The sequence below is a fragment of the Macrotis lagotis genome, chromosome 8 (genome assembly GCF_037893015.1).
Source record: "Macrotis lagotis isolate mMagLag1 chromosome 8, bilby.v1.9.chrom.fasta, whole genome shotgun sequence".
Taxonomy (NCBI): domain Eukaryota; kingdom Metazoa; phylum Chordata; class Mammalia; order Peramelemorphia; family Peramelidae; genus Macrotis; species Macrotis lagotis.
Window position 1 is genome coordinate 70,784,703 of NC_133665.1, and position 20,533 is coordinate 70,805,235.

The 20,533-nt window shown below is 35.3% G+C and overlaps 1 protein-coding gene across 8 annotated transcripts in view; it reads left to right on the plus strand.

The window, feature by feature from the left end:
- The window catches only part of KDM4C (lysine demethylase 4C), a 502,779-nt gene that overhangs the window by 474,440 nt on the left and 7,806 nt on the right, over positions 1-20,533 (plus strand). For all 8 annotated transcript variants that reach the window (XM_074197494.1, XM_074197496.1, XM_074197492.1 and 5 more), the window contains one exon: positions 16,565-16,684. In XM_074197494.1, the coding sequence (XP_074053595.1) occupies positions 16,565-16,684 (120 nt within the window). The remainder of the gene's footprint in view (positions 1-16,564; positions 16,685-20,533) is intronic.

A 20,533-nucleotide genomic window follows, 5' to 3' on the forward strand; every position in this document is an offset into this window, starting at 1 on the left:
TTGTTTTACACCAGATACCTCTAGTTCAAGATGTTGTAAGTTGTAGTGGACAGAGAATTGGCCTTAATGTTACAAATACCTCTATATTAAATCTGATCTGAGATATATTAGCTGTGGAACCCTGATCAAGTCAAATTAACCTTTCAATGATCAAAGCTGTTCTCAGTTGTAGAGAAGATGCTTTTTTTTTTTAGGTTTTTGCAAGGCAATGGGGTTAAGTGGCTTGCCCAAGGCCACACGGCTAGGTAATTATTAAGTGTCTGAGACCGGATTTGAACCCAGGTACTCCTGACTTCAGGGCCGGTGCTTTATCCACTGCGCCACCTAGGCGCCCTAAGATGCTTATTTTCAATGGAGTTTTTTCACAATGAAATCACTGGTCCAGTACCTGTCCCCTATTCAGCTATCACTCAATAGAATGTTCTGTACACTAGATATATTGTTAAATAATTTTTTTCAAGGAAGAATACTTCATTACTTTGTGTTCAAACACTTATTATTTAATTGAGATTTTTCCCTAAAACAGAAGAGGAAAATATTTTGGCATAGATGGGAGTTCTTACTCTAAATCTGATTTTGTTGATAATAGGTTCTATTTTTGACCATTCTCTGTTGTTAGTTAATTGTCACTTTTTCTTCTCTAGCCCTAAAGAATGTCACCCCTGACATCAAGTTTCTTCCCTCATTCAGGTTAAAAGTTTAAATATAGGTTAAGTTTTTTCAACTCTAACCACCAGCAAATACATATAGACACCCTCTAATTTAGACTTTACATCTCCATTTGGTAGGCTTTGGTTTTTGCTAGAGTTGTCTACACAGAAATTAGTGCCAGTTTGGTCCTGTTTGTGCTTTTTCAAAGACATTCAGTAACTTGAATGTAATATATGCCTTCTACATTTCTGCAGGTTTGGCAAAAGATCATATTACCTGTCAAAATAACAAATGATTGGCCATTCATTATTTATTGAATACATCATATTTAGTAAGAGGCATAGATAGATCATTGTTAATAGTTTGTCACGGCCTACCTACATAAAAAAAACAGCAAAGAACATTCTCCAAAGGTTTATTAATATCAGAAGGGGCAACCTGTTATTCTTAACTTAGTTGCTTTTGTTTTCCCTTTGCATGACATGTTGAAGCATGAGTTGTATTCAATAGAACCAAATTTAAGTCTTTGTTGATTTAAAGCTCTTGTTTGGTTAAAATCTGACAGTAGTACATTATCTATAGCTCATTCTCACTCACTATGCCTTCAAATAGACAAAAAACAAAAATATCCTTAATGGCATATCACATTTTTCATTGTTTGACAGGCTTTTGACAGAAGGAGAATCATTAGGGAGTTCCAAAAATTTTCCTTTCCTCAAAGGATAGTAATGTTGAGTAAATAAATTGATTCATTATCTTCTGCTCAACCATCTTATTTATCTGTCTGCTTTATGTGACAAAATTGTCTCAGTTGAAGATGTTAGTAGTAATTTTGCTGGTCTTACTCTTCATGAAACTTATAAATGTGACTATATAAATAAATCTTTTAAACTGAAATTAATGTACACCAACCTATCATTAACAGATACAGGTTGCATTTAGAGCATTAATAGAATCAGCCTACTTACATTTCATTTCTTCTTTTAAGATATATTCTCTATATTAGTAAATCCTTGTTTCTGTACTTCTACATTAAAGAATGACAACTTTCCATTTCTGGCCCCTCCAAAATAAAGTCATCTTAGTATATAGTTGTACAGCTGGTGAAAACTTTAGGAATCATCACTTTGAATTCTTTGAAGAAACTGATACTCCAAGGTTCAAGCTCACAGAGGAAGACTCATGCAGGATTTACTGAAATTGAAATAGAGCTGAGATGGACTCCAAAAAGGGGGGGGGGGAAACTTATAGAATCAAATACACTTAGAGATTTAAGTGACCACTGTAATTTAGTCACAAAGTTCCCTCTCATTTTACTGGAGCACTTATATAGCACTTTAAGGATTACAAAGCTCTTTACAAATATCTCATTTGCTCCCCACAACCACCCCCAAGAAGTAGGTGCTATTCTTATTTCCATGTTATGGTTTAGTAACTAAGGCAAGCAGGTATTTAAATGACTTGTTCAGGATCTCACACCTAATAAGTATCAGAGTCCAGATTTGAATGTAGGATTCTTAATTCCTAAATCCAGCATTATATCTACTTCACCATATGTCAATTTAAAAAGCAATGATTTGATAATAAATAGAAAGGTGAAGGACTAGACTAGGTTTCTTGATCCTTATAGCCTCTTAAAACTTTACAGCATAAAAATTATGCACAAAAGCTAAAGCAATACCAGCTATCTTCAAAGTCCAAGACACCAAGAAGTCTAACAAGGTAACAACCCAAAGAGGACCCCCAGCAGCTCCCATTGTAGCAGGGCCACAAATCATTCCCCTAAGTTTGTGCTCCCAGTTTTGAGTTTAGCGATTTCCTTGCTGTCGTTTTGGTTTCTGCCGACACAATCTGCCCCTGTCCTATAAGAGCAGAACTTAACTTTTCTACCTTTCCCCCACTCCTCTGTGTGGATTATTTGCTATTATTTGATGTGATCCTCGAAATACTAGAAATCACAAAAAAAAGACATGGAAAAATTGTAAAGGCATTAAAAAAAGCTAAAGAAAAGACAAAACTACTTAGAAAATGTTATCAAATCATAAAATATTCTAATTCATATAACTAGTTGCTTCCTCAAAGTTGCAGGCCACAAAGTAAGCCCTCAAAAATCAGCAGCAATATTATGAAATAACAAAATGCAAAAAAGCAGTAATAGAAAAGAAATACCATTCAAAGTAACTCAAAAATGCATAAAACACTGGGGAATCAATCAAAGCTCAGAAAATAATTGTATAAATTCAATTACAAAGTGCCTCTTAAAGAAATAAAGAATATCTTAAATAGCTATAGTAATATTCAGTGTTTATAAGTGGGTAATGTTTCATTTTAGGAAAAACAGCAATACTTCTATTTGTTTTTTTCCTCAAGCATTCCTTCTTAAAAATTAATTTAGTATTTTAATTTTCCCTGATTACATGTAAAAGCAAATTTTAACATTTTTTAAAACTTTGGGTTCCAAATTTTTTCCCTTCTTCTCACCCTATCCTCCTCATTGATATAGGTTAAAGATGTGTAGCCATACAAAATATTTTCATAACAGTCATGTTATATAAGAAATGTCTGTTTCAATTTGTATTCAGACACCAAGAGCTCTTTCTCTGGGGTTGGATAGCATTCTTCATCAAAGTCCTTTAGAATTGTCTTGGGTCATAGAACTGCTTAGAGTTATTCACAACTAATCAACCTACTTTATTACTGTCATTTTCTATACAATACATTTCACATTACATCTACTCATATAAGCCTTTCCAAGTTTTATTGAGAGCATCCTTGTCATCATTTCTTATAGCAGAATAGAATTCCATCATAATCATATATCACACGTTCTCCAACTGATGGACATTTTCTTAATTTCCAACCGCTTGCCACCAGAAAATATATTTATACATATAAGTCCTTTTCCTTTTTTTTAATCTTTTTTGGGGAATATAAACCTAGAAGAGGCATCGCTATGTCAAAAGGTGGGCATAGTTTTATAGTCCTTTGGCTGTAATTCCAAATTGCTCTACAGAATGGTTGAATCACTTCACAACTCTTCCAATAATGCATGAATGTCTCATTTTCCCTATATCCCCTCTAACATGTCATTTTCCTTTTCTATTCTATTAGTCAGTCTAATAGTTATAAGGTATTATCTCAGAATTATTTTAATGTGCATTTCTCCAATCAGTTTTAGTAAGTTTTTGTAAGTTACAACATTTTTCTTTAAGAATAAGGCCATAGCTAGCATTGATAACCTTATAGTCTGGTTTTTAAGATGTTACTTTCTTCAGTATTTTTTTTGTGTCTCCTTTACCAACATGCTAATTCATTTTTTCCTGTTTTTCTTGCATCAGTGTCATTTTTCTTCCCAATTTTTCCTCTACCTCTTATTTTATTTTCAAAATTCTTTTTGAACTCTTCTGTGACTTGAGACCAATTCATATTTTTCTTGGATGTTTTGGTTGTGGGAGTTTTGACTTTATCATCATCTTCTAAGTGTTTTGATCATCTGTGGTAAGATTTTGTTTTCTGTTGGTCAATTCTCAGCATATGACTTGACTTTGTTAAGATAGGACTATGCTCCCAGGGTGGAGGATGCACTGACCCAAGCTTCTGAGGTAACTCTAGGGACATTACAACAAAGTGTTGGAAGTTTTCACTTTTTCCAAGGTGGTATGATCTAAGGAGAGGTGTTTACTCCTTTCCTGAACTGTGCCTCAAACACTTTTTTTTCTTCCCTGGAGTTGTGAGGAGGATCTTGCTCCCCTGCAATAGCAAGCTCTCATATGCTAGTGCTGCTTCTCTCCCAGGTAATGTGACCCAGGACTGCAATCTAGATCCGAGTATAGGCAAAGCAACAGAGTCCTGTTGCAGTGCTAGCAAAGGGAACCTTGAAATCTCCTTCTGATCCCCTTATCATCTTTGAGCTGAGAACCCCAGAAGCAGCTGTTGCTGCTGATTGAGTGACTCCAAAATCCTGCTCCTGATCTGCTGGATCAGGTCTGTACTGGGCTCCATTCTCACTCTGGGTTGGGAGGTCTGGAAACTGCCACTGGTGCCTCTGTTCCTGGATTGCTGAGACCAGTAGTACAACCTGTGCTAAACTGCTTCTTTCTTACCCTGATGCATCAGACCTTTCCTGCCAACTTTCTAAGTTGTCTTGGGCTGGAAAATTTCCATCTTTTTGTAGCTTCTGCCATTCTAGAATTTGTTTAGAGTCATTATTTAAAAGAATTTAGTGGAATTTTGGGGAGAGTTCAGGTGAGTTCCTGCCTTTACATCTTTTCTCTGATCTAATTTTTTTTATAGTTTTAAAACTATGTCAATCAAACTAATAAAGACTATGGAACTTGATAAAAAGTAACGAAATACATTTGGAGAACCAAAATATCTAGATTATCAAGGGAAATAATGTGGTGGGGTTAAGTAGTGATGAAAGGGAAATGGCACCTCCAGATTACAAACTATATTATAAAGTAGCAATCTTCAAAATCAAAAAAAGATAGAAACTCAAAATAACCAGTTTTCAATAAATAAACCCCTACAAGTTTCTTAAAACTCCTTATTTGATAAAAAAAAAAAATGCTCAGAAAACTGGTGCATAGTCTGACAGAAACGAGGCTAAGACCAAAACTATACACTTTATCTGGCTATAAATTCAAAAGGAACATGCAACCTAAATTTTATAGTTCACTGAAAAGCAGATTATATACCTTTCATAGTTAGGGATTAGGATACATTCTTAAAAGAAACAATTACAAAAGATAAAAATAGATCATTTTGATTTTTTGAAATTGAAAAACTTTTGCACAAACAAAATAAATGAATATAAGAAGTGAAGTGGTTGAATACGGAAAATAATTGTAACAAATTACTGAGTAAGAGCAGAGTATCCAAAATATGTAGACAACTAAAAGAAATATAAGTATAAATATAAATATATATACACACATTTTATATATATATATATATATATATACATACATATTTACACACACAGATATATGTATATATCACATCAAAAGCCACTCCAAGTAGAGATGTCATTAAAGTATATAAGCAAGAAGTTTTCAAAAGAATTGAAAACAATTAAAAAATATAAAAATGTTCCAGAACACTAATAATAATAATAATAAGAGAAATGCACAAGGAAAAACAAATAAACACTTAAGATTTTGCTTCACATACATCAGGTTGGCAAAGATGACAAAAAATGAGAATAGCAAATTTTGTAAGCTTTCTGGGACAGTAGGTATATTACTGTTTTGCCAGTGGAGTTGTGAATGCATGCAGCCATTTTAGAAAGCAGACTAGAATTATGAAAATAAAGCCACTAAAACAACTGTATTCTTTGACTCATAGGTTCCAAGTAGGTAAATACCCCTTAAGAGGTCATTGATTAAAATAAAGCCCAATGCATGACAAAATACTTAGAGCAGAATTTTTTGTGGTAGCAAAGAATTGGGAAAAAAAAGTAGATGGCTAGACAAATTGTGATGGGAATGTACAGAAATATTACCCAGCTATAAGAAATGATGATTGTTGAATATCAAGAGGCATAGAAAGATATATATGAACTGATGCAAAGTAAAATAAGCAGAACCAAGAAAACAATAAACAAAACATATGCAATAAATGTGAAGATCTACAATACTCAAAGAATAAAAAATCTGATGTAATAACATTACAGAGAATAAGCACTCAGCTCATTGAAAAAAGAAGGTAAATGTTTTGGAATTTGGTAGCTAACTGTTTCTAGAACCTTGAGTGATACAATTGAATTGAATGAACATCAAAGCAAAAAATCTAAACACACTGAACAGATAAGCAAATTCAAAAAAATATTGCTATTAAGGATATCTAGGAAGGAATTAAATTTTTATGAGCACCAACTGTGGCCATGCTTAAATGTGCTCCCTCTTCATCTTTATCTTGCAAGATGATTCCCCTACTTCCTTCAGGATTCAGCTCAAGTACCACCTTCTATATGAAACCTTTTTTGATTTCCTTCCTCCCCCAATCCTACTAGTTTTCTCATTCCTTGAATTACCCTATATATGTCCTTTATTTATTCTGTATATGCATATCCTGCACTGTGTAATTATTCTGCATATATGTACACATTTATAGAAGTACATTCTGCATATATGAACATTTATAGGAATACATATCTCCTATGATCGAATGGAAATTATTTTAACATGACAAATGTTTTATTTTTGTCTTTCTATTTATTACTATCACTGTGTGGCATATAGCAAACATTTAATAATTACTTGTTGTTTGATTGATTGATAAAGGAAAGAAGGATCCTTTCTTAAAATCTCCTGAGATGTGTGTGTGTGTGTGTGTTTGTATTAATATAGAATTATAGAGATTATATTAATACAGATTACATTGAGATTATATTCCCTCCAACCTCCCCTCCTCCCCTCTTATTGGAGAGCTAGAGGGTGGAACCCTAAAAGCTAAAAAGCTTTCCTTTACACAGGGGCTAAGATTTAAACTTTTCAACTAACTCTCCTTTCCATCAACTGCTCTATTTGGTTTCCATGGATCATCACACTTCCTGATGACTGCCTTTCTCCACCCCAACTTTCTGCTTTTCAGCTTCTTTTTGTATATCTTCCCCATTAGATTTTTTTTTTTAGGTTTTTGCAAGACAAATAGGGTTAAGTGGCTTGCCCAAGGCCACACAGCTAGGTAGTTACTAAGTGTCTAAGGCCAGATTTGAACTCGGGTACTCCTAACTCCAGGGCCTGGTGCTCTATCCACTGCTCCACCTAGCTGCCCCTCCCCATTAGATTTTAAGTGTTTAGAGGATAGAAGTTTTTTCTTGGCACATATTAGATATGAGATGCTTATTGAATTTTTGAATTGAATATAGAGGAGAAAGGGTTTGAAAGTAAAAGAGCCCAGCAAAGAACAGTGTGAAAACTGTATGCTTATGGATGGTATTTAATATTATAATAGGATCTTTGAGGGTAAGAAGATTTGAACTCTCTACTCAGGTAAGAACTGAATAAAGCTATACTAACTGCTTTCATCTTAATTGTGTACAATTGCTCTGCTTCCCATGATGGCATGATCATAGATATTGAGAACAAGCCTGGAACTCAGATCATTGTTTTTTAACTGTAAGCCTTGCCTCCTAATAATATCCTCATGCTGAAAATAGATCAAGAAAATATCAGTTCAAGCTCAGATGTGAGAGGTTCAGGTAGGATTCGTGAGAAAGAAATCTTGGTAAGTTTATTAAACACAAAAGAGATTGCGGTCTTCATCCTCTCTGCTATTCATCTCCTTCCCCCCCCCCCCCAATAGTTGCTCTTCCAAACCTGGAAATACTCTGCTTCCATACTATTGGCCTCTCCTGATCCATGCTATGAAACCAAGCTGCAGTATCTTTAGACATACTGATAACTAAATTCTCCCAAGATGGCCTCTTTTGTACCAAATCCAATGAAGTGATGATGCTCCAGAATAACTTTCTCAAAAGTTATTGAAGTAGATGACCTCATTAATCTTCCTTTGTACCCCATGATTCTGAGATTTGGTACATGTTCACAAAACATTTTTTTCATTTTTTTTTTTGCAAGGCAAATGGGGTTATAAGTGGCTTGCCCAAAGCCACACAGCTAGGTAATTATTAAGTGTCTGAGACCGGATTTGAACCCAGGTACTCCTGACTCCAGGGCCAGTGCTTTATCCACTGCACCACCTAGCCGCCCTCACAAAACATTTTTACAGCCATTTCTCTTCATTGCCTTGAAGTGAACTCTGCCATCCTAAATCCCTTTTTAAGTGACCCAATTAATTCAGCTTATTAATATTACTTTTATTATATCTCTTTCCTAATTTCAAAAGAAGCCACCCAAAATTAATTTTACAAAAGTAACCTTAACAAATTCATCCTTTAATATGCACACATACTAAAGGATTTAGTATGTAACATCCTTAGTGGTTTTTTAACAATGTAAGGTTGCTTACCATTTTTTTTTGTCAACATACTTTTTGCAGTCTAGTGCTATAACATTAATGGCCCAAATCTACAATATTATGATGTAGACCATGTGTCTTTCCTGTGGGCAAAGATACATGTCAAAAGTCAATCTTGAATCCAAGTTTTTACTGCTCTAAAGGTTGAATCTTAAGTTTTAAAATAATATGTTAGAGTAAAAATATACCATCATCCTGATGTGTATATTTAAAACCTTGCCTGAATTTCTGAAATCATGAATTCATGAAGGAATTTCATTCCTTCTTGTGGAGACCTAAAGGAAAATTGCTCTCTAACTAATTGGCCATGGGGATTTAATCAATACGTTCTAATTCATTCTTTACATGAGGAAGAAAACATATTTTAGAAAATGAGTTTGTCAAATGCCAAATGATTCTTTTGGAAAAAAACTAAAGATTCCTCATCTGAATGCTTTAGGAAGCTAAACGGAAGTCACTGTAGCATAGTTATCACTATCCACAGGATCCAGTTTGAGCAACATTAAATGATGTTCTTTAACAACAATAACAAATTTAAAAACCCCCCAAAAACTGCTATTTAAAAGGAAAATAGCATATCAGACTTGGTTTCTTCCAAAGAAACTTAGTGTCTTTGTGGAAACACTTTGGCTACAATCTATTAATTTAAGGCCTAAAAAGACAGTATCTTCTAAACAGTAGCAAATACTGTTAGATACTGAAAATTATTTTACAAAGAAAGCAAATGAGTAAGGAGATGTTTTTATCTTTCATTCTTGAAGAAGACCATGATGACATCAAGGGAGGGGATTCCATGACAAGCACATGAATTGGATTTGAGTAAGGGGGAGCTGTGCTAAGTCACCAGGCTCACTTTCTCCTCCAGAGCCATCTGGGTCCAGTGGCCAGATATGAATCAGGATGACTGGAGATGGTCCTGGATGTGAGGCAATCAGGGTTAAGTGACTTGCCCAAGGTCACAAAGCTAGGAAGTGTCAAGGGTCTGAAGTCGAATTTGAACTCCCAGACTCCTGGTTCCAAGGTCATATAATTGTGAAGTGTTTAGCACAGATGCCTGCCTCATAGTAGGTTCTTAATAAACGCTTATTTTCTTCCTTCTTAATAACCTCAATAGCATTCTTAATTATGCTATAAATTTGAATTAGACTTATATAAAATGGAAGGATTGAATGAAATGATCTCCAGGGTGTCTGCTAGTTCTTAAACCTAGTTTTATTATTAGTATTAGTCACATTCCTCTACAAGCTTCCTCTGAAATGACAGAAAAGTAATTGTGAGTACTTAAAAACTATTCTGCAGGAAAAGGCTTCATATGGAGCTCTGCTTCCTGAATCAGTTTGTTCCCATAATATCAGAGCAATTCTAATTTCGGGAGGCTTTTTACCTGTTTGCTGCAAAGTGATTTTTTTCATCCATAGAAACTCTGGAAGTTGTTCTCCATAATCAAAGGAGAGCATGTCATCTTACACATGCATTAGTGTTTTTATTTTTGCAAAGTTGTCCTGCTCACTGCCTTTTCCAGAATTATTATCACTCCTTGACCTGATTTAATAGGAGTTTCTGGTGATGGTCTGAATGCTGTAGGAGTCCTTGACTTTATGGATGTGGATCCCTCCCATATCCACAGCGCTCCAGCAACACTGGACAAGCACCGGTATATGATTTTAATAATGAAAATATATTAAAATAAAATATTTTATTGAAATAAATATTCATCCTTCCAGAGATGTGATCTCAGTAACTCTTTTCCTGGTGTAGTGCTTTGGTTTAAGTCAGGCAGAGTTGCTATTCTTTCTTTGCAAGTAGCACTGCACTCTTTATCATTGATGATATAAGTTCTTATAATTCTTCTCACTTAAGTCTTACTTTATGCTTTTTGGCTATTTACCATTTCAGTCCTTGTTCAGTCCTTGCCAAGGACACCAACGTTTTTTACTTTAGAAGTCTAGAATTGTAGTAAGTACTCTTTGAAATCTCTGACCAGTTCAGAACAGTTGGTTCATGGTCTTCCCGATTTTGCTTTTCATCCTTGGACCTTTCTTTTTTTTATTTTTTATTTTTTTTTTTTAGCCATAACTATATTGATGGTTCTTAGCTGCCATCTCTGTTGAAAAGTTTTGTTCAAATTTTTTTTTCTTAGAATTTTTCAATTTTGGGTAAAGGGATACAGCTTCTTTCAGGAAGCAATTTTTAGCAAACTATCTGAGACCATATGTACACTGAAGATTTTGCTAGTAGGAGCCAGTTATGAAAGAAGTATTATGCATGAATCAAGTCCAGTCTAACTGCAGATAAATCTTTGTTGGGTAGAAGGAAGATATGTGAAAATACCAACTTTTGCTTGGGCAGAATTTCCTTAGCAGCAAAACTTCCTTTATTCTCTTCTTTCTCCTTAAGTAGAGAAAGCAGGAACTCCAAAAGACAAGATAGTTTTTCATATGGTTAATTTGAACATTATGGTATTGTAGGAAAAAAAAACAACTCTAAAGTTTTTAGCCAGGAGAGACCAGATTCAAATCTTACCTTTATTATTTTTTGTATTTATTTTTTTTTGAGTGACAGTTTGGTTTATTTATCTTATATTATTACAATAATCTTGTGAGAGTAAACATAACTCCCCCTTACCCTCCCAAAAGATAGAGAAATCTCAAGAATAGTGAGAGAGAAAGAAAAGTGTACTTCAGTCTATGTTCAGATTCCATTGGCTCTGTCTCTGGGGTGAGTTGCCTTCTTTATCATAAGTCTGCCAGAGAAGTTGCTTCAATATTTTTCCCACAGTTGCTATTACTAGCTGCACCTCCACTCTATTCCTCCCCACTCTCATTTATTCTATTCTCTCTCTCCTTTCACCCTGTGCCTGCTCAAAAGTGTGTTGTTATCTGATTACCCCTTCCCACAGTCTTCCCTCTCCTTCTGTCACCTACTCCTCCCCTCGCCTCCTCCTATTCCCCCTTATCCCATCCCTTTCCTCTCATTTTTACCTAGGGTAAGATAGATTTCTATACCCCATTAAGTGTGTATGATATTTCCTCTCTGAGCTATTTCTGATGAGTATAAAGGCTCACTCATTCTACCTCACCTTCCCCACTTTTACTCCATTGCAAAAGCTTCTTCTTGACTCTTATATGAAATATCTTAGCCCATTCTTCCTCTCCTTTCCCTTCCTCCCAGTTTTCCTTTATCACTCATCTTTTTACTATATCATTGTATTCAACTCCCTCCTGTGCCTTGTCTATATATGCTCCTTCTAACTGCTTTCATAAATGAGGTTTGTATGAGTTATCAGTATCTTCTTCCCATGCAGGAATACAAAGTTCAACATCATTAAGTTCCTGATAATCAGTTCTTCTTGTTCATTCCCCTCTGTGCTTCACCTGAGTCCTGTACTTGGAGATCAAACTTTTTGTTTGGCTCTGGTTGTTTCAATAGGAAAGTTTGAAAGTCCCATTTCATCAAAAGTCCATCTTTTCCCCTAAAAGAAGACATTCAGTTTTGCTGGGTAGTTGATTCTTGGTTGTGATCCAAGCTCTTTTGTCTTCTGGAATATCATATTCCAAGCCCTATGAGCCTTTGATATAGATGCTGCCAAATTCCATGTAATCCTGACTTTAGAGCCATGGTAGTTGGAATTGTTTGTTTCTGGCAGCTTTTGGCTTCTCTTTGACTTGGGAGTTTTTCTTTTATGATCTCTTTTAGGAGGTGATCTGTGAATTCCCTCAATTTTTATTTTACCCTCTGCTTCTAGGATCTCAGGGAAATTTTGCTGTTTCTTGAATGACTTTTTCTGGTCATGACTTTCAGGTATCCCAATAATTTTTAAATTATCTCTTCTGGATCTGTTTTCAAGGTCAGTTGTTTTTCCAATGAGATATTTCACATTTTCTTCTAATTGGGGTGGGGGTGGGGGGGTTGTTATAGTTTTATTTCTTCCTCATTTCTCTCAAAGCTATCAGCTTCCTTTAGTTCCATTCTGCATTTGAAGGAGTTGTTTTCTTCAGAGAGCTTTTTTCTCCTTTTCTAGCTGGCCAGTTCTGCTTTTTCTTCTCATTTGCCTTTTGGATTGCTTTTTCCCCACTTGGCCTAAAATGGTTTATAACATCTTATTTCCTTAAGTATTTTTTTGTATCTGTTTCACCAAGCTGCTGATTTGATTTTCATGATTTATCTGTATTGTTCTCATTTCTCCTCCCAATTTTTCCTTTACTTCCTTTAATTGCTTTTCAAAGTCTTTTTTGCCTGAGTCCATTTTTTTATTTCTCTTGGCGGTTTTGGATACAAAAGCTTTGACGTATTTTGATCCTCCATGGGACCAAAGTAATTTTTTTATGGTCAGATTCTTCTTTTTTTCTGTTGTTTGCTGATTTCCTCAGTATGACTGATTTACCATAAGGCTTTGGGGAGTTTGGGGGACACCCCACAAGGACCTTAATTCCTCCAATGTCTTATGAGAGGCTCTGACAGCTCTCTTGCCTATACTCTGGGATGTGGATGATCACAGGCCCTATCCTCTGCCCTGGAGCTATGAGGAGGGTCCCTGCTCCTCTGTGGTAGTATGGGAGCCCAAACTGCAACCTGGATCTGAGTGTGGGCATACAGCAGAGTACTGCCTCAGGGAGAGCAGAGAGACTTCTGCAGTCTTACTCATCACCCTTATTGTCTGTGGGCCAGGAGCTCTGAAAGTGCTAGGTGGCTTCACTGATTCCCGCTGTAGATCCTCACTGCAGTGCTATTCTGAGGCTGGAGCTCTGTGCTCACTCTGGTGTTGCAGAGTCCTCTCATCATCCCTTCAAGTTATCTCTGGTAATTCCTGGGCCCAAAGGTCTGGAAACTGCCCCCCTCTGCCATGGAGCAAGGGGCACCCCACCGGCTGTTTCTGGAAGGCTAGTTTGCTCCAGCCCAGCTGTGCTGCATTGAAGCTATGCTGCAGCTCTTTCCAACCCCTGGTCCTGGTGAAACAGACCTTTCCTGCTGAACTTCTAAATTGTCTTGCACTGGGAAATTTCTTTCTGTGGGTTTTGTCCCTCTAAATTTTGGTTAGAGTCATGATTTGATGGCTTTTGGAGTTTTGGGGGAATGAGTTTCCTGGAATTGCTGCCTTCATGCTGCCATCTAGATAGCCCCCCCCCAATCTTACCATTAAAAACATAAAAACTGTGTATCTATGGGGAACCTAACCTCAAGTTCCTCATCTGTAAAATGAAAATAATGTTACCTATGTTAACCATCTCTGTTATAAGGTAATAAGAATGAAATAATATATGTAAAACTCTTTGTAAACCTTAAAATACATCATTATTGCCAGCTACTCTTATATTTTTTGAAAATCTTGATTTGACAACCTTAGACCTGTATGGTGCCTAGATAAAAATTAGGCAGGCACTGAAGAATAAGAAGCTTTAGGTGTGCTTGGAACTATGAAATATTGCATTCTTTTTTTTTTTTTTGCAAGGCAATGAGGTTAATTGACTTGCCTAAGGTCACATAGCTAGGTAATTATTAAGTGTCTGAGGCTGGATTTGATCTCAGATTCTCCTGACTATAGTCAGATTAATGGACTGCCAACCTTCCATGCATGCTATGAACCAAACAATAACACTGTCACCTTTTTTGCTGATAAATAGGGTCTCTTCTATCATGTGGCATTTCTACTTATAATAAAAAGTAATACATGGCAGAATACTAGTTGTAAATAATCAAATATTTCCTATGTATGTCTCATAGTGAAATTAATAAAGTTCTCCTTTTAAAAATGAGTTGGGAGATAGTTATTTTATTTTTGCTTTTCATTTCTTATTGTTACTACTTTTGGACTAAAACTGTGATTTCTTCCATGTAAAGAGATCCTAGTGAATGACTTCCCCTCTCAGTATAGAGCATCACCTTCTCTGCAATTTGGATAGTTATTTGTTGACACTTCAAGGCTATGTGATTTATCTAGGAACAAGCAGTCAGAATATATCAGAGGCAAGTCTTGAATCCAGATGTTGCTGACTCTGGGGCCAGCTCTCAACCTTCTATTTCATACTACTTCTCCTCTTCAAAAGGTTAATATGTTGTAAAACACTATTCATCCTCAGAGAAAGAACTGTTGGTGTGAGTTCTGAATATAGATCAAAACATACTTTTTTTTTAAACTTTATTTTTCTTGAGTATTTTTGGGTTTGTTTTGGTCTGTGTTTACTTTACAATATGACTAATAGAAATAGGGTTTTGCATGACTGCTTATGTGTAACCTATATCAAATTTCTTGCCTCCTCAATGAAGGGGCATGAGGAAAGAGGCAGAGAATTTGGAATTCAGAATTTTAAAAACAAATGTTAATGTTTTTACATGTAATTGGGGAAAAAATAAAATATTAAATAAATAAATAAAATAATAAAATAAAATAAATAATAAAAAATAAAATAAAATAAATTTAAAAAAATAAAATATTAAATAAATAAAAAAGAAGAAAAGGAAAAAAGTTAATAACTTAGTTAAAAAGATCCAGGACTTATCCCTTTATTTCTTAGACTTTTTGCTATAGCACACTACTACCACCTGGTGACATACTACCTAAAATTACAGGTTGAGATTGTTTTAAATTTTATAAGTTCAATCATGAAACTGATCATCTACTATGGTAATTAAGCAGCTAGTGAATGATACTTTCAAATCCATCGTTCATCCTATTTAATTTTAACTTTTCCATTAAATAGCTAGGTATTCATTCAGTCATTCTAAAATTGAGATAGTGATAGTGATCAAAATGAGAAATTTGTAGCCTGTGTTCTTCAGGAATTACAATTCTAATAATTTCAATAGAGTGCTTGGGACATAGGAAGCATTAAATAAATATTTGTGGCTTAATTGATACTTTGTAAACTTTTGGAAATGAGATAGAAAAGAAGGGGAAAGATCCCTGAGCATTCATAGAGTAAATTTCCATTCACTTATTCTTCCAGAGTGCTATGTACTGCGAAGTAAAGTCAAGTACTATGAAGTAAAATATCAAATTTGTTTGGAGGTTTTGGTGCCATAATCCCAGTCCCTCAGTCTTATAAATTGTACTGAATATCGAATTTTTTTAATCACCTCGTTCAACAGTAATCTGAATCCATTCTTGTATTTGATCTAGAGTCAGATTAATGGACCGCCAAACCTTCCATGCGTGTTATGAACCAAACAATAACACTGTCGACTTTTTTGCTGATAAATAGGGTCTCTTCTATCATGCAGAATTTCTACTTATAATAAAAAGTAATACATGGCAGAATACTAGTTGTAAATAACCAAATATTTCCTATGTATGTCTCACAGTGAAATCACAAAGCTAACTCATAATCCCTCCATTTTTGGCTTGACTGGTCAAGTATGCCTTTCAATCATTAAAATTGTCCTCATCAGGAAAATATCATTATTAGCAAAACATGAACAGCTAAATGTGCCAAAAACCTACCAAATTAGTCAACTGTATAATTTCACTATACTCAGCTTCACCATGTTACCTTGTATAATTTGAATTTCATCATTATTTAAACCCATTTGCAAAGTATTCCTAAAGCATTATAGTTGTCTTGAAAGTCTAGGTTGGCACCTATCAAAGGCATATTCCAGGATAAAGGGTACACAGAACTGTCAGATCTTTCTGTGAATCTTCATTCTTTTGCATATTTTAGTTATCATCTGATTAATTCCTTGTCAAATATGAAACATAAATAAGAGTTTTCCCTTGATTACATTTCTGTGGGTTGTTTGAAACTTTATAGCACTGACTGCAACTGTAAGTGTGCCTGTGGCTTCTGTCTCCTCCCCTAAAGACCAATAATACAGGATCATAATGCATGAAGCAGAGATAACACTCCTCTCTAATTGTCAAGAAGTTGATAATGTGCTAAGTTTCAAAGGCAATAACTTAGTCACTTACTTTAAAAATCCTCTTTGTCAACAGAGCAGAGACTGCCTGAAGCTGGGCCCACCTGCTGAGGGAGAAGTTGTTCAAGTGAAGTGGCCTGATGGGAAACTCTATGGAGCCAAATACCTGGGCACCAATGTGGCTCATATGTATCAGGTGGGTGAATTTTCTGCACAAGATGGGACTCCCTTGTCCTAAAATAAAGGGAAAAGACATAGTTCAATACAAGGTGTCCAAGACATTGATGAAAACACAATTGAAAAATAAACACATAATAGGGTTTCCCCCCTAATATTGAGAAACACCGATGAAGTGTTATTTTAATTGAAAGGATCTAAGGATATAGAAAGTAATCAATTGAAATTAAAACAGTACTTTTCTCACTGTTTTGTGACATAGGTATTATTATCCCTCTTTTGTAGATGAAGATGAGTAGTCAGAGAGCTCACATGACTTACCCAAAGTCATGCCATTTCTAGTAAGAGCTGGGGCCACAGCCCACTTCTTTTTTGACTCTGGGTCCAGCATTTTAAATTGCTGGACCACTTACTGTGCAGTTGTCTATATTGAAGAAAGAATTCAAGGTGATTTATGTTGCTTTAACTCCAAGCAAAAAACGCTTAGTGGAAGGTAGATTGGGGGACTTAGATTTGAATCCTGGATCTGCTACTTACTACCTCTATTACCTGGGGTAAATCATTAATCATCTCTGATTTCAGTTTCCTCATCTAACACTGAATTAGATCCCCAAAGTCTCTTGATCTTTAAATCTGTGCTCTTGTGTATGGATTATGAGCAGCTGCCTATATTACAAACATCAAATCGAATAAATGTAACCTGTGGCCTAGGTTCCTCAAAGTTATTCTTAGGCTTAAGGAGTAGCATGAAAATAGGGAGATTTAAGCAAAGAATGAAAAAAAAAAGCTTGAAGTTCTAGGTCTGTTAAGTTAAAAACCAGTTTGAGAATGAAAGCCAATTTGCTTATATCAGCAAAGATATTTTGTGAAGATTGATAAGGGGTAAAAGCCTAAGTGAAAAAGTGAGTTACAGTGCCAGATGCAGTATTAATGATGTTTTGAGAGATTTGAAAGAGATGGAAAGAAATTTTTTCTTGGTTTAATGAAAAATAAACTGAAAGAAATACCTTGCTCCACTGAGAATACTCATATAATCAGATGGCATATAGGAGAAATGAACAATAAGTAAGTGGCAGTAAGGAAAGGAGTAGAGAGGAGGAGGAGGAGGAAGGACTTTAGGCCTCTTTTCTGGAATGACAAAGATAATATCAAGTTGTAGGAACATTATTCTTCTTTTAATGGTAACGGTGCCAAGACTTCAGAGACAAATGAAAATCTTAGGCTTACATTTGAAGAGCAAGGTTAACTGTATGGAATTCCACATATGAGTATATCATGGGGACTGGGGGGAGCTACTGGGAAATACTCAAAATTTGTTCTACGAGATCCATCTTTCTATTTTGTGACTTGAGTTTATAAAAATACAAGCCATCCTCCAATTGATAAATGGTCAAAGAGCAGCTTTGAGATGAAGAAGTAAAAGTGTCTCTTAAGTATAGGAAAAAAGTATTCCAAATCACTTTTGATTAGAGAAAGACACCTCACACCTATCAGATTGACTATTATGACAAAAAAGAAAAAAAAGATCAATGTTGTCATGGATATGGGAAAATCGGGACATTAATGCACAATTGGTGGGGTTGTGAACCGATCCAACAATCCCAGAGAGTAATTTGGAACTGCATCCATAGAGCATTAAAAACTGTACATATCCTTGATCCAGCAATACCATTACTAGGTCTCTATTCTCAAAAGATCATAAAAGGGGGGAAAGGACCTAACTGTGAAAAAATATTTATTACAGTCCTTTTTTGTGGTGGCAAAATATTGGAAATTGAGGGGATGCCCATTAATTGGTCACTGTCTAAACAAGCTGGGGTATATGAATGTCATGGCATGCTACTGTGTAATAAAAAAATGATGAACAGGCTGATTTCAATTTTGTGTTTTGCTTTTTACCATCTATATCATATTACAGCACAAAATAAGGTGTTTCAGATTTGGCATGGGAGCCTTTGATGTGTTAAAATGTACACATTTGAATGCAGCAAGAAGTTTCCTGAGTTTTGACTTAATTCAGCGTTTACCTTGAAATTAAAGTAAAGGAAATGGTATTTAGAGAACTGATAAGAATACACAACAGTAGATACTGGTATTTTAACATATAGTTAAATTTACTATTAATTTTCCTCATAATAGCCCCAAGAGGTAGTAAGTGAAAATATTTTATATAGATTAAAAAATTGAGACTCATAGAGTTTAAGTGACTTGCCCAAGATCACATGACTTATACATGAAGAAATGAAGACTTTTATTCAGGTTTTGTGAAAATCCAAGCCCAGTGCTTTTTTCAGTATATTGAGTTATCACTCTATTGCCTGATTTAAAGAAAACTGGGATACAGGAAACTTTTTTTTTTTTTTTTTTTTTAGGATTTTTCAAGGCAAATGGGGTTAAGTGGCTTGCCCAAGGCCATACAGCTAGGTAATTATTAAGTGTCTGAGACCAGATTTGAACTCAGGTCCTCCTGACTCCAGGGCTGGTGCTCTATCCACTGCACTACCTAGCTGCCCCTTACAGTAAACTTTTCAAAGAAGCCAGAATGCTGTGAAAATTCTAAGTGCTAATCCTAACTTTTAAGAGGATTACTATTTATTAAAAAGCAGGAAAAAAAATGAGTATTCAACTTTAACTAGCAGTAAATGCAAAAGTGAAGGTTCTTATTCCAAAGAACACACTATGAACTATTCTTCATCTCATTTCTGTGCTTTCACTGCTGCCAAACTACTCTGCCTTCTCAGCCATATGTGTTAAAATTCCTGGTTTCTTTCAAGATACGGTTCTAGCACCATCTTTGACATGAAACTATCTAGTCAGCTTTCTGATTAGGTTCATCCCCATGATGATAAACAGCATATGTTTGCTACATTATGATATACAGTTCTGAGTTGCTTTATTGTCTAAATGAACTTATGATCTCTTCATTGTGTTTTCTCCTTCCACAAACGCCAATCAAACATACAATCAGTCACCAAGCTTTTAAATACATGTGTATTTAACACATATGTATTTTAAATAACATATGTCTAACTGTGTTGTTAGACAGGTACCAGGAATACATGATCAAAAAAGGGCAGAGCACCAGATTCCTTACAATGTCTGCCTTTGAAGAGGCATAAACTGGACTCACCCTACTTTGCCTTTGTTCCCTGCCTGGTTATTTTTGGCTCCAAGGAGTATGGTGCCCCCATGCTGGGTACTCCCTGTGATCCCCTTTCCCACCTTTTCTTATCCCCTTTTATATGTCATCTTTGCTCTTTAGACTGTAAGTTCTTTGAAGGCAGGGACTGTCTTTCTTTTATTAATTGTATCTTCAACTCTTAGCACAATGTCTGGTCCATAGTAGGCACTTAATAAAGATTTTTTGGATTGGATTCCTAAATAATCTTCAAATGACGTGGATGTATCCGTCTTTTGCTCTTTGAATTGCCATACTGTTTTGACTCCTCTGAGACTGTAGTAGTTCAGGTTTTTTAAACTACGTGCAGATTATTATGGAAAAATGTTTTTTTTTTATATTGACTTTTGCTGTGAGGGGCAGCCTAGAGTCATTTAAAGTGCTACACAGCTTCCCAAATGCATTCTAACCTAATCTTCTCCTATCCAATTTGGGGCCCAGCTAATCATCCACCTGAAACATCCATCTGAAATATATGTAATACTAGAATACTTTAGGAGGGGTACATCCACCAGATGCTACATCCAACATGAATGGTTGAGCTGACCTTTTTTTTTTTTAATAACAAGAGATTTCATTAAAGTCATGCTAATTAAATAATATAGTGCCATTTACAAATGATACTTGGAGAATCTTGAATTGATAGGAAATAAGTTCTTTTTTACAAGGCAGTGTGATAAAAATGACTTG